The sequence below is a fragment of the Leucoraja erinacea genome, chromosome 36 (assembly GCF_028641065.1).
Source record: "Leucoraja erinacea ecotype New England chromosome 36, Leri_hhj_1, whole genome shotgun sequence".
Classification (NCBI taxonomy): Eukaryota; Metazoa; Chordata; class Chondrichthyes; order Rajiformes; family Rajidae; genus Leucoraja; species Leucoraja erinaceus.
The window spans coordinates 11,031,551-11,046,616 of record NC_073412.1 but is presented as its reverse complement, the minus strand read 5'-3'; the positions used below and the strand labels follow the sequence as shown (position 1 = coordinate 11,046,616).

The following is a 15,066-nucleotide window of genomic DNA, read 5'->3' as shown; positions in this document are numbered from 1 at the left end:
TATTACATATCCTTTAAGGTATTGATGTATATGTCATCATATTAAGGAACAGATGGTCTGGTACATTCTTTATCCAGCTGTGACTTATTTGAATAAAATTGCTCTCTATATCCCATGTTTAGCTTGCTCAAACTGTCTGATTTTATTATTTTAGTGCATATCCAAGAGTACTGAAAATTGGATATCTTGATGAATCAAGATCATGTTTCAAGAAATCTTTTCAGTAAAAATCTATTAACGTTACAGTTTATAGCATATCACATATTATGCATTAAAATTGATGTCAGTTTAGATCTAGCTATGAAGTTGATGATAGCTTCTGACATTATAAATTCATGAACTTGTGCAAATTTGTGTATTCTAAAGAGATAATTTGAAAACACAGCTTAATCTCGGAAGTAATGCCTCCTTTCTGGATTTCCCCATCAGAGGGAATCTTAATTGTTTTTATTATTTGTAATGATACTCAATCTTCCAATCTCCAGGGAAAACAATTCAATTGTTTGCAAATTGCCATGAATTGTGGCTATAGAAAAAATCTGAGTATACCACTTCCAAAACCTTTTAAGAGGTGTGTTGTTGAAATTTGAATGTTATACTGAATGTTTTCTGCCAAAGACTCTGTTCAGCTGGAACATCACTAATGCGCATTTGGATTCTATGCCTTTTAATATAAAAGCAAATGTTCTGTTTTATTTTATTTGGGTTTTTGTTTCAATGTGTACATTCGCCTCTAATGCACATCAAATAATTTTTTTTTAAATCTGCGGATGTTGAAAATCTAAAGCAAAAAAAAAAAACTGGTAATACTCAGCAAGTCAGGCCTTATCTGTGGGAAGAGAAACAGTCGTATTTTCAGGTCAGGCGATCTTTCCAGAACCTGACAAAGTGTCGCCAACCTAAAATGTTGAATCTATTTCTCTTCGCAATGATTTGCCCCAACAGGTTTAGTATTTATAGCATTTTTTTCTTTTTGTTTTAGACTTTAATGCTGTGTGAATATGCACATTCAAATACATGTGTCTGTTCCTTCACACCTCCTAGTTTCTCACCCGTTCTTGAGTATTCCTGCTTTTCATTTTCAAATTTAAATTTAATTTCTCTATATTTCTTACATTGAGCTCTTTAAGTTCCAATGATGATTATCAAGCCCATTTATTTCCTCTTGCGAGTTCCGAATCTCATTTGCAAACCATATTAACAGGCAGTGCAGTGGTAGAACTACTGTGTGCAGAGTTAGCGTGTTCTTGTGAATGCGTGGGTTTTCTCTGGGTACTCCGATTTCCTCCCACGTTCCAAAGACATGCATATTTGTACGATAATTGGCCTCAGTAATTTGCCCCTAGTTTGTAGGATGCCAAACAGGCATAATATAGAACTAGTGTACGGATCATTGGTGGTCTGTGTGGACTCAGTGGGCTAAAGGGTCTTCTCCACGCTGTATCTCTAAACTAAACTAAATTAAGTAGAGAGCTTGAGTAAAGAGACTCATTGTTTGAAGTTCTTAATTTGTGTGATGAGAATGAATGTCCTAGTACAAATGCATGAAAGATCTATCAATACTTTTACCTTTTATCCTAACTCGTCTACTTTTCAACCAGTTAGCAACTTACTCCAAATACTTTAATATATGGCAATAATCTGTGATATAGAACTTATTTAAATATCTTCTGTAAGTTTATGGATATAAAAATCATTGGACATTCCCAAATCCACTATAATTTAGATTAATTGTAATCAGTAACAAAATCATAAACAAAATAATTTTAAACAGATCTGTGAATAAGTGTAGGATTAATATTACACAAGCAAACCTAAAATGGGCAAAGGGGTTTAGAAATTTGACTTTTTCATATCAAAGGTAACTATCAATAGAGAATGTTTTAATTATTTTATTAGAAAATGAAATTAATACCTGGTTACATCTTTGCTGCTCCACAATAGAGTTCAAATGTTTAAATTACACAAGAGTCTTTGGTTCCATGTATATCGCTATCCTGGGTGGTCTTTTAAAAAATGGATTAATGCATGGATAATATAAAAAATACTTTGAATTCAACAAATTTGGTAAGATTATATTTGAAAGCATGATTTCATTTAGATGATCAAAAAATGTATTGAAAGAATTTTATACATTATAATTTACCTTTTTTTTCCTCATCAGATGTTAATGAATGTGAGACCAATCCCTGCATCAATGGAGATTGTAAGAATGTGCCTGGAAGTTATTCATGTCAATGTTTCCAAGGAAGTACTCTAGATGCATCAAGAACTCGATGTATAGGTATGTACATTAAAATATTTATTGTCTTGGAAAATGAAAGACATCTTTTGAATATGTTACTTTGGTCTGCTCCTTGGTCATAGAAACACTCTGGATGTTTTTATTCTGCAAAATCAATCTAAAATTATATTTGGAAAATAAAATTAATCCATATGATCATGTTTTGATTTCAGCTGCTCATTTGTGGCCTTGGGTGTTGCTATCAGTTGCCATACCAATGAACCTGTACTACAAGATTTAAAAGTGTAAATGTCATTTTCTAAAATTACTATTGATCACTATTAATCTGCTATGAAAGATCAAAATAACCAACATTGAAGCATCTTGTCACAATCCAAATTTTTATTTTGCATTGCTTAATTTAATTTGTTAATAATAAATCTTATTAAGTGTCTGGCTGTGTCTGCATTGATAGGAGTAATCACCGATGTGGTTAAGATCCTTTCTAGAGTATGTCTGTAAATGTTTGTTAGAGTATTCATAGACATACCAAATCTCTTTAAACTTCTAATAAAGTAAAGGCACAGGTGAGCTTTCTTCATGATTGCATCTATGTGCTGGGCCCTGGATGGGTCATACGAGATGTTTATGCTGATGTAAATGGAATTTGAAGCTGCTAACTTTATCGACCGTGACTTACCAATTAATATGGTGCTTGGTCTCCTGACTTCTGTTAAGGTCCCCTTCATTCTAGAGTATGCACTACCTGCAGCATCAAGAAATGAAACTGTGAACTGGATACTGTACATACCATGGGGCTTAATATAGGCACAACTAGTTCTGAATATTGTTGACGGCATATTTGGAACTGGCTGTGCCCATATTTAAGCTGTTTATAGTACAGCTGCAAGACTGACATGTACTCAATAAATTTTAAAATTGCCACAGTGTGTCTTGCCAAAAAGCACAATGAATCAAATCAGATCTAAACAGTTATCCTTGCATCATTTCACCATCAACCGTCAATGATGAAAGGTGTCATTGGCCATCTAATCAAACTTCACTTGTTCATCCATGCTTACATTTGGTTCTCCCTGGTTCTTCCTTAACCACTTGACTTTATTTCATATTACCACATTTGTCTGTATATGGATTAAGGCGGTGAATCCCATTGGTGATGTGAGAGTGACCACCATTCATATTACAGCAATTTTTGGTTCAATGTGGTATAAAACTCTTAATAAAATCAAAGTTAATGGCTGAAGAACCCTAACCCGAATGGTGTCCATTTTGGGTTAAATACAAGTCTAACCACATAGGCATTTTATTACTTAGGAAAATTTTTTAAAAACGTAGATTTCAGTGCATATTGCAATCTTCAGATTCTTCATGCTCCTGAGATCAATAGACAATATGCAATAGACAATAGGTGCAGGAATAGGCCATTCGGCCCTTCGTGCTGGCTTCGTGTACCCCAATCAGTACACCGTTCCTGCCTTCTCCCCATATCCCCTGACTCCGCTATTTTTAAGAGCCCTATCTGGCTCTCTCTTGAAAGCATCCAGAGAACCTGCCTCCACCGCCCTCTGAGGCAGAGAATTCCACACTCACCACTCTGTGAGAAAAAGTGTTTCCTCGTCTCCGTTGTAAATGGCTTACTCCTTATTCTAAAACTGTGGCCCTTGGTTCTGGACTCCCCCAACCTCTAGCGTGTCCAAACACATAACAATCTTATATGTTTCAATGAGATAGCCTCTCATCCTGCTAAATTCCAGAGTGTACAAGCCCAGCCGCTCCATTCTCTCTGCATATGACAGTCCCACCATCCCGGGAATTAACCTTGTAAACCTACGCTGCACTCCTTCAATAGCAAGAATGTCCTTCCTCAAATTAGGGGACCAAAACTGCACACAATATTTGGGTGTGGTCTCACTAGGGCTCTGTACAACTGCAGAAGGACCTCTTTGCTCCTATATTCGATTCCTTTTGTTATAAAGGCCAACGTGCCATTCGCTTTGTTCACTGCCTACTGTACCTGCATGCTTACTTTCATAGACTGATGTACAAGGACCCCAGATCCCGTTATACTTCCCCTTTTCCCAACTTGACGCCATTTAGATAGTAATCTGCCTTCCTGTTTTTGCTACCAAAGTGGATAACCTCACATTTATCCGCATTAAACTTCATCTGCCATGCATCTGACCACTTCCCCAACCTGTTCAAGTCACCCTGTATTCTCATAGCATCCTCCTCACAGTTCACACTGCCACCTGCAAATTTGCTTATGTTACTTTGAATCCATCCAAATCATTGATGTATATTGTAAATAGCTACGGTCCCAGCACAGAGCCTTGCGGTACCCCACTAGTCACTGCCTGCCATTCTGAAAGGGACCCGTTAATCCCTACTCTTTGTTTCCTGTCTGCCAACCACTTCTCTATCCATGTCAGCACTCTACCCCCAATACCATGTGCCCTAATTTTGCCCACTAATCTCCTATGTGGGACCTTATCAAATGTTTTCTGAAAGTCCAGGTACACTACATCCACTGGCTCTCCCTTGTCCATTTTCCTAGTTACATCTTCAAAACATTCCAGAAGATTAGTCAAGCATGATATCCCCTTCGTAAATCCATGCTGACTCGGACCGATCCTGTTACTGCTATCCAATTGTTCGGCTATCTCATCTTTTATAATTGATTCCAATATCTTCCCCACCACCGATGTCAGGCTAACTGGTCTATAATTCCCTGTTTTCCCTCTCCCGCCTTTCTTAAAAAGTGGGATAACATTAACTGCCCTCCAATCCACAGGAACTGATCCTGAGTCTATAGAACATTGGAAAATTATCACCAATGCATCCACGATTTCTAGAGCCACTTCCTTGAGTACCCTGGGATGCAGACCATCAGGCCCTGGGGATTTATCAGCCTTCAGTCCCATCAGTCTATCCAACACCATTTCCTGCCTAATGTGGATTTCCTTCAGTTCCTCCGTCACCCCAGATCCTCTGGCCACTACTATATCAGGAAGATTGTTTGTGTCCTCCTTAGTGAAGACAGATCCAAAGTACCTGTTCAACTCATCTGCCATTTCCTTGTTCCCCATAATAAATTTACCTTTTTCGGTCTTCAAGGGTCCAACTTTGGTCTTAACTATTTTTTTCCTCTTCACATACTTAAAGAAGCTTTTACTATCCTGTTTTATATTCTTGGCTAGCTTACTTTCGTACCTCATCTTTTCTTCCCATATTGTCTTTTTGGTTATCTTCTGTTGTTGGAAGCTGGAAAGCTTTTGTTCCATTTATACATTCCATTTATAACTTCTCAGGAAATGAAATGTTCATCACAAGTGCCATAGAAAACTATCTCTAACAAGAGAAAGTTTATTAGTCTTAGTTTAATATTGTCACGTGTACTGAGATACAGTGAAAAACATTGCTAGCCAGTCAAATCATACTCTTCATGAGTACAATAAAATCATACACAAATATTAGAAGAAGAAAACGACAGGAGTGCAGAATATATTCATTATGGAAGCAGAGGAGAACAGATTAAAAAAAGTCCAAGGGCTGCAATGAAGTAGATTGGGAGACCGGGACTACACTCTTAATATATGAGAGGACCGTTTGGTAGTCTGATATCCCTTTGGAAGCTCTTCCTAACTCTGGTGTACGTGGTTTCTGCCGGAGAGAGAATGACCACATTGGCTGCTTTCCAAGTGCAGCCTGTAATGTAGATTAAATTGATAATGTAATTTCTTGCTATCTTGGGCACATAGGATGCTCTCTACAATGCACCTGCAGTAGTTAGTAAGAGGCATTGGAGACATGCCAATAGTCTTCTGAGGAATTAGAGGCTGTGGTGTAGTCGGCATGCTTTCTTGATCAAAGCTTCAAAGTATCTGTCATAGTCCATGACAGATTTTTGTTGATATATACCCTTAGAAGCTTGCAAACATCTCTGTTTCAGCACCATTAATGATGACTGGGGCATGTACATCACCTAATTTCCTGAAGTCGAACTACTCCTTGAAATTAAAGGCATAAGAATCATTAACATTTACCAGAGATTTAACAGGACCTGCTGCATATATAACCATATAGCAATTACAGCACGGAAACAGGCCATCTCGGCCCTACAAGTCCGTGCCGGACAACTTTTTTTTCCCTTAGTCCCACCTGCCTGCACTCATACCATAACCCTCCATTCCCTTCTCATCCATATGCCTATCCAATTTATTTTTAAATTATACCAATGAACCTGCCTCCACCACTTCCACTGGAAGCTCATTCCACACTGCTATCACTTTCTGAGTAAAGAAGTTCCCCCTCATGTTACCCCTAAACTTCTGTCCCTCAATTCTGAAGTCATGTCCTCTTGTTTGAATCTTCCCTATTCTCAAAGGGAAAAGCTTGTCCACATCAACTCTGTCTATCCCTCTCATCATTTTAAATACCTCTATCAAGTCCCCCCTTAACCTTCTGCGCTCCAGAGAATAAAGACCTAACTTATTCAACCTATCTCTGTAACTTAATTGTTGAAACCCAGGCAACATTCTAGTAAATCTCCTCTGTACTCTCTCTATTATGTTGTGATTGCAGAGGTCGACTAGAGTTTGGCCATACTGTGTCATGTGACTCTTCTCATAACTATTTACAGGTTGTAAGTTAAAGTATATACTTATTTTAGCAATGTTACAAAATTTTCTGCAATTTACCCCCATCAGATAAAGCATAACAATAAGTTTAATTTGACACCTAATTCACTTTCATATCTCAAGTAATAAAAATGTTATGGCCATTTTCATACTCGGAAATTAGCATCTTGTTCCCTATTGATTTTCTATGGACATAACAAAAAAGCTGTGATCGTGGACAGTCAAAAGCCCGTAACCTTCTTAAAAATTAAGAGAACTGAATGAAATTTTCGGTTATCATAGATTGAAGCATTCTGAAACAAATATAAAATAATCTTACTTGGATGACCTGAAATTAAAGCATATAATTACTTAGTTACCCAATTGTAGCTAATTTCAAACTTCAATTACTAGATTTAAACATCTATCCATTTCTTAATAAATGATTAACATTATTAAATAGCCTAAGTGTCCAAATAATATTCACAAATAATTCACAATAAAACATGATTTCTAAATCTCATTTACATCAATTTATAGGCCAAATGGAATTTTCTGCAATTTATCCCATCAGATAAAGCATAACAATAAGTTTAATTTGACACCTAATTCACTTTCATATCTCATGTAATAAAAAAGTTATGGCCATTTGGCCATTGAATTTAGTGTTCAATTGCTGTAAATTAAAGTCAATTTAAATCGGCTTTCTAGTGGGTTCCTGTGAACGCGCTGGTTTAGAACGTTCACATTGCGCTGGATTTGTGCCCTCAAGTGCCCAGAAAAATACTGCGGGATATAAAGAGCCCAAAATGAACTACTCGCTATAGAAAACTTTATATACAGGGTTCTTAAGAAGCCCCATTTAATGTAAAAATAAGGTACATACCTTTAATTGTTTGCTTTATAAAACCCTGGGGCTGCGAGAGGTTGCGGAGTGAGAGAGTGATTTTTAAACTACTATAAATATTATACAAGGCCATAAAAACTAATAATACCTTTTGCGACGGGGTCTTTCAGCGATTTTCCGTTAATGATTTACTAGGCTGAACATTTTCGATTGGAACAGCCTAGTAAAAATCGCGTTTTAAACCCGCCCCCTCTAAACAGCGCCAAAATCGCGCATACGGGGTAGGGCAGATGCTCAGCCACGATTCAGGTAGGTTTTGTAACATACCTACTTATTTATAACTTACTTGGGTAAATGCAGCTCAAAAAATGCTCAAAAAGCCAGAAATAGTAGATCAAAGGAACCTGTGTGACACGTTTCTACATCTAAAATATTCACCCTCTCCACTACCAGTGCACTGTGGTACCGTGGGCTAAACAAAAACTATTATTGTGTTAAAGAAATTAATACATAGAGAGAATTGGAGTTGAGACAGGCAGCACATCGTCAATGCCAATCATCAAATCATCACATTTAGAATAATCCAACTTAACCCATTTTCCCTCCTCCCCAAAACTACCATTCCTCTCCAGACAATGGGGAACATACAGTGGTCAATTAAACTACTAACCTGCACATTTTGGGGGATGTTGGAGAAAATTGGAGCACACTTAAGAAAATCAACACAGACAGCGCTGGAGATCAGGATTGAACCCTACTTGCTGGAGCAGTGATCAGCACCTCTCCTAACTGCACAACTGAGCTCGCTTAGATTTTATTAAAAAAGATAACAATCAAAAATATATTTATAGAATGTACAGCTCTTTTAAATGTAAATTAAATGAAGCATTGTTACTTGCATTTATTGCTCTTAATTCAAGATTCAAGAGAGTTTATTGTCATGTGTTCGAAATAGGACAATGAAATTCTTGCTTTGCTTCAGCACAACAAAATATGGTAGGTATGAATACAGAACAGATCAGTGTGTCCATATATACACACATGAATAAATAAAACAGATAAAGTGCCAATAAACAGATAATGGGCTATTAATGTTCAGAGTTTTGTTTCAGTTGAGTTCAATAGCCTGATGGCTGTGGGGAAGTAGTTATTCCTGAACCTGGACGTTGTAGTCTTCAGGCTCCTGTACCTTCTACCGGAAGGTAGCGGGGAGATGAGTGTGTGGCCAGGATGGTGTGGGTCCTTGATGATGCTGCCAGCCTTTTTGAGGCAGCGACTGCGATAGATCCCCTCGATGGTAGGGAGGTCAGAGCCGATGATGGATTGGGCAGTGTTTACTACTTTTTGCAATCTTTTCCGCTTCGGCAACTTGAGCGCCCAGCTCAAGTTGCCGAACCAAGCCACGATGCCACTGGTCAGCATGCTCTCTACTGTGCACCTGTAGAAGTTAGAGAGAGTCCTCCTTGACATACTGACTCTCCCTAATCTTCTCAGGAAATAGAGGCACTGATGTGCTTTCTTTATAATTGTATCAGTGTTCTCGGACCAGGAGAGATCTTCAGTGATGTGCACGCCCAGGAATTCATTCAAATGTCTGAGGTGTAAAGACACTTGGGAGTGCTGGTGTAGGATTCCCAAAACGTTAATTTGCAAGTCGAATCAGTAGTAAGAAAGGCAAACGCAATGCTAACATTTATTTCGAGAGGTCTAGAAAACAAAACAGGGATGTAATGCTAAGGCTATATATAAGGTGCTGGTCAGACCGTGTTTGGAGTACTGTGAACAATTTTGGGGCCATATCTGACGAATGATGTGCTGACACTAGAGAGGGTCCAGAGGAGGTTTACGAGACTGATCCCAGAAATTAGTGGGTTAACATAAGTTGTGGGCACTGGGCCTCTACTCACTGGAGTTTAGGAGGTTGAGGGGGGGACCTCTTTGAAACTTACTAAATAGTGAAAAGCCTGGATAGAGTGGATGCGGAGAGCATTTTTCCACTAGTGGGAGTGTCTAGGACCAGTGATCATAACCTCAGAATTGAAGGATGTTCCTTTAGGAAGGCGATGAGGAAGAATTTCTTTAGTCAGAGGGTGGTGAATCTGTGGAATTCATTGTCTTTGGGTCTTTGGATATTTTTAAAGCAGAGATTGATAGGTTGTTGATTAGAAAGGGCATCAAAGGTTACAGGGAGAAAGCAGGAGAATGGGGTTGAGAGGAATAGATCGATCACCCATGATTAAATGGTGGACTAGACTTGATGGGCCGAATGGCCTATATCTGCTATCACTTATGAACATGCTGATATATGTTGTTCAAACAGATTTGAATGGTTGTAAATTCATAAGGGACTCCAGTACTGGAGTATATTTTTTAAATTGTCAAGAACAGATGTTGAATTTACCCATAAAATGTAGGGCAGTGTTCCATAAGTAGATGGTCATGTGATATTGTTGTCAGATAGTATAGGTCCCTCTGGTGTTGGAAAACTAACACTACACAAGTGCACTTTGCTGTTTATTTGTAATATTTTCCGAATTAATGAAAGAGTGCCGTGTTCAATTAAGTTTTAATAGCCAGTGTTTGGAATATAATTTAATAAGGGCAGCTCAGTGACGCAGCTGACAGAGCTGCTGCCTCATGGTGTAAGAGACCCGGGTTTGATCCTGACCACAGATACTGTCAGTCTGGAGTTTGCACATTTTCCCTGTGACTGTGTGGGTTTCTTCCGGGTGGTCTGATTTCATCCTACACCCAAAAGATTTGTAGGTTAATTGGCCTCAGTAACTTGCTCCTAGTGTGCAAGGTGTGGATGAAAAAGAGTAAATGCATGATCAGTGGTCATTGTGGACCTGGTTAGCCGAAAGACCTGTTCCAAGCTGCATCTCTAAATTAAACTAAATAAAATATCACTTCCAAAATGGATTTAGAGTCATTTCATTAATGATTGTAGTTCTCTTTGTTGATGCAGTATTTAAAAATTTAGAATATCTGCACATCTATATATTTTTTGTTTAGTTTAGAGATACAGCGCGGAAATAGGCCCTTCGGCCCACCGAGTCCACACTGACCAGAGATCCCCGCACATTAACACTATCTTACACACACTGGGGACAATTTACACTTATACCAGCCAATTAACCTACAAACCTGTACGTCTTTGGAGTGTAGGATGAAACCAAAGATATCGGAGAAAACCCCACTGGTCACGGGTACCACGTACAAACTCTGTACAAACAGCACCCATAGATTGAACCTGGGTCTCTGACATTTTAAGGCAGCAATTCTACCACTGCGCCATTGTGCCGTCCAGTAATGTTTTCCATTTATCAAAAATAATGCAGCCAATCCATTGTTTTCATTTAGAAATCTACTTTTCCTACAGAGACAGTTAAGGGGACCTGCTGGTTGCAACACATCGGAGGAAAGTGTGAAATAAACATTAATGGTGCCACACTAAAGTCACAGTGCTGCTCTACATTGGGTGCTGCCTGGGGGAGTCCTTGTGAACCCTGCAAAAAAGGTACTCATGTTTTTGTAATTATGTTAGAATGTTTTACACTGTGTTGAAGTAATCTGTTTATATTTCATTGTGTGCTTGTGTGGTTACTAGAATCTTGAAGTGTTTGGGAGTACACACTGCTACATGTTGTTAAATACCTGCCACCCCATACAATTGTAGTAAGTGAATCATGAAAAGATTTCTGAGAAATTATTGTGCACAAATGATGGATGGGAAATAATTAGGTCACTAAAGTTCAATAGAAAACAAATGGGTCAGATATGTAGGAAGGAACTGCAGATACTGGTTTAAACCGAAGATGGACACAAAATGCTGGAGGGAAAGAATGGGTGACGTATTAGATCGAAACCCTTCTTCAGCCTGGGAATAAGGGGAAAGGGAAACAAGAGATATAGACGGCAATGTCGAGGGACAGAACAAATGAATTAATGACATGCAAAAAAGCAACGATGATAAAGGAAACAGACCATTGTTAGCTGTTTGCTGGATGAAAACAAGAAGCTGGTGCGATTCGGGTGGGGGAGGGATGGAGGGAGTGGGAATGCAGGGTTACTTGAAGTTAGGGAAAACAATATTTATACCACTGGGTTGTAAGCTGCCGAAGCGAAATATAATGGAATACTTTTTTGTCACACATGACTAGGCACAGTGAAATGTCCCAATGTGTACAAATAGCAGCCACCTACGGCACTGACACAATTACAAAGCAAGTTACAAAATATAAGATGCTGTTCCTCCAATTTGTGTTTACTCTGACAATGGAGGGGGCCCAGGACAGAAAGGCCAGTGTGGGAGGTAGACACAAAATGCTGGAGTAACTCAGCGGGACTGGCAGCAGTGCTGGAGAGAGGGAATGGGTGATGTTTTGGGTTGAGACCCTTCAGACCCTTCGTCAGTGTGGGAATGGGAAGGGGAATTAAAGTGTTTGGCAAATGGGAGATCAAGTAGGTCCACGCAGACTGAGCGAAGGTGTTCAGCAAAATAATCGTCCTGTCTACGGTGTTGCCGATGTATAAGTGTCCACATCTTGAACAACAAATACAATAGATGAGGTTGGAGGAGGTGCGAGTGAACCTCTGCCTAACCTGAAAGGACTGTTGGGGTCCCTGTTACTCCAGCATTTTGTGTCAATAAATGGCTCAGATGGTTGAGCTGCCTCATATGCAAAAGCTTGTAATTTAGTGAAACCTTAATACATGGTTGAAACTAGGAGAATGGTTATGCTTTCAAGAGCTTCTTTTCATATTATTTTAGACTTGATTTTCACGTTGTTTCATAAAACTGGTAAAATTATTTTTTTTGTTGCAGAAATATATAGCCATTAATAACATTCCTTGGCATTATGTGAACCTTTCAGTTAGAGTGTTAACAGTTTAAAGTATAAACTGTTCAGTGATTTTCTATTCCAGGAAAATCTAATCGAAGTTTGGATTCTGCTTAAATTGCCTGTTATTCCTCACTTCTTGCATGGATCTGCATCCTGTCCCTTGGAGATTAGTTTTTAGTAAACTTTAATAAATTAGCGATAGTTTTGAGTAAACTTTAACAAATGAGCAGGCAAAATGTGTCGGCAAGCCCTGCAGATGTTGGTTTACACTGAAAATAGACACAGGCAGCATCTAGAAAGATGGAATGGGTGACGTTTCAGGTCGAGACCCTTCATCAGACTGAGAGTCAGGAGAGAGGGAAATTAGACATGAAGGGGTACAAAGAGAATGTAAGGTGTGAAAACGCATGCTTTCCCCCCTTTCTCCTTCCCTCCCCCACCCTAGTTCTCCGACTAGTTGCACTGTCCTCCTGATTAATTTTACTGAGTCGTCATCTTCCCCATAGCCAACAATGAACCATTTCCTTGATAAGTGGTTTAATCTATCGTTTTCACGCCGTACATTCTCTTTGTACCCATCTATATCTCTAGTTTCCCTCTCCCAGTGTCAGTCTGAAGATAGGTCTCAAACCGAAACGTCACTCATTCCTTCCCTCTAGAGATGCTGCCAGTCCCACTGAGTTACTCCAGCATTTTGCGTCTTTTAACAAATGAGCATCTTTTTTAGTTTGGTGGCAATTCAACTTTCTTAATTGTTTGTGCAGGTGTGTGTGATGAAATTTAGTTTAATGGTTTTAAGCAAGCTATAATACCAGACAGTGGCAGCTTGGGCGAATATTGGGGAGGGATTGACAAATTGGGAGTATAAAGATGGAGTTGAAGGGGAAGTGGCTACAGGAAAAATTACAAAAGATTCTCGAATTAACCATATAACCATATAACAATTACAGGGAAACAGGCCATCTCGGCCCTACAAGTCCGTGCCGAACAATTTTTTTTCCGGAAAGCTCGAGAAGGGACAACAGAGTAAGGTCAGGGCCAATTGCGAGCATTGCGGGGGGAAAGTGAATACGGAGGTCAAAGTGCTGTATATGAATGCGCGAAGTATAAGAAATAAAGTGGAAGAGCTTGAGGATCAGTTAGAAACTGGCAACTATGATGTTGTGGTAGTTGCTGAGACATGGCTGAAACCCTTCTTCAGACTGAAGAAGGGTTTCGGCCCGAAACGTTGCCTATTTCCTTTGCTCCATAGATGCTGCTGCACCCGCTGAGTTGCTCCAGGACTTTTGTCTACCTTCGACTTTCCAGCATCTGCAGTTCCTTCTTAAACACCTAGTGAGACCACACCTGGAGTATTGTGTACAGTTTTGGTCCCCTATTTTGAGGAAGGACATTCTTGCTATTGAGGGAGTGCAGCGTAGGTTTACAAGGTTAATTCCCTGGATGGCAGGACTGTCATATGCTGAGAGAATGCAGCAGCTGGGCTTGTACACTCTGGAGTTTAGACGGATGAGAGGGAATCTCATTGAAACATATAAGATTGTTAAGGTTTTGGACACCCTAGAGGCGGGAAACATGTTCCCGATGTTGGGGGAGTCCTGAACCAGAGGCCACAGTTTAAGAATAAGGAGTTAGCCATTTAGAACGGAGACGAGGAAACACATTTTCTCACAGAGAGTGGTGAGTCTGTGGAATTCTCTGCCTCAGAGGGCAGTGGAAGCAGGTTTTCTGGATTCTTTCAAGAGAGAGCTAGATAAGGCTCTTAAAAATAGCGGAGTCAGGTGCTATGGGTAGAAGGCAGGAACGGGGTACTGTTTTGGAATGATCAGCCATGATCACATTGAATGGTGGTGCTGACTCGAAGGGCCGAATGGCCTACTCCTGCACCTATTGTCTATTGTCTATTATTAAAATAGCAGGAATATACGATTACAGGTGCACAACCTTTTATCCGTATGCCTTAGGACCAGACACTTTTCGTAATTCGGAATTTTTCGGCTTTCGGAATGGAAGATTTTTAGCGTAGATTTTAACGGCTGGCTCAGTGGTAGAGTGCTCGGCTCATATCCGCAAGGTCGCGAGTTTGCGCCTCGATCCCGGCAGTTACTCGATCGTGAGTTTGAGTCTTCAATGTAGTTTTTTCTTGCAGAATAGGAGAGAATAGGGAGGGTTAGGCTGGGATCATTCTCTGCGAGATGATCTTAGTGCGGGAGACAAGTGTAGGAGAGGTGTACTGACTGTGTGGGCAGAACTTTGGAAGTGATTGCCCACCATTCTCAAAAGCCGCTGTGTCTCCCTGTCCCTGGGATAGCAGGGGGCGATCAAACAGCACAATACCCCCCTCCCCCTCCAACTCCAGAGGAATCCGCTCCCCAATGGGCCGCTACGGCGACAAGTGGCAGTTCGCCCACAGCCCGAGCTGCGCCACCCCAAGAACAAGACGTAACTTGCACACCATCAGCTTCTGCCCCTACGGGGAGCATGTTCCTCTGGAGTTGGAGCGGGGCTGGG

The 15,066-nt window shown here is 39.9% G+C and overlaps 1 protein-coding gene across 1 annotated transcript in view; it reads left to right on the top strand.

Moving 5' to 3' along the window:
• The window catches only part of LOC129713552 (fibrillin-1-like), a 312,091-nt gene that overhangs the window by 148,430 nt on the left and 148,595 nt on the right, over positions 1-15,066 (top strand). Inside the window, exons 20-21 of the mRNA XM_055662676.1 lie at positions 2,165-2,284; positions 11,091-11,228. Coding sequence (XP_055518651.1) covers positions 2,165-2,284; positions 11,091-11,228 — 258 coding nt within the window. The remainder of the gene's footprint in view (positions 1-2,164; positions 2,285-11,090; positions 11,229-15,066) is intronic.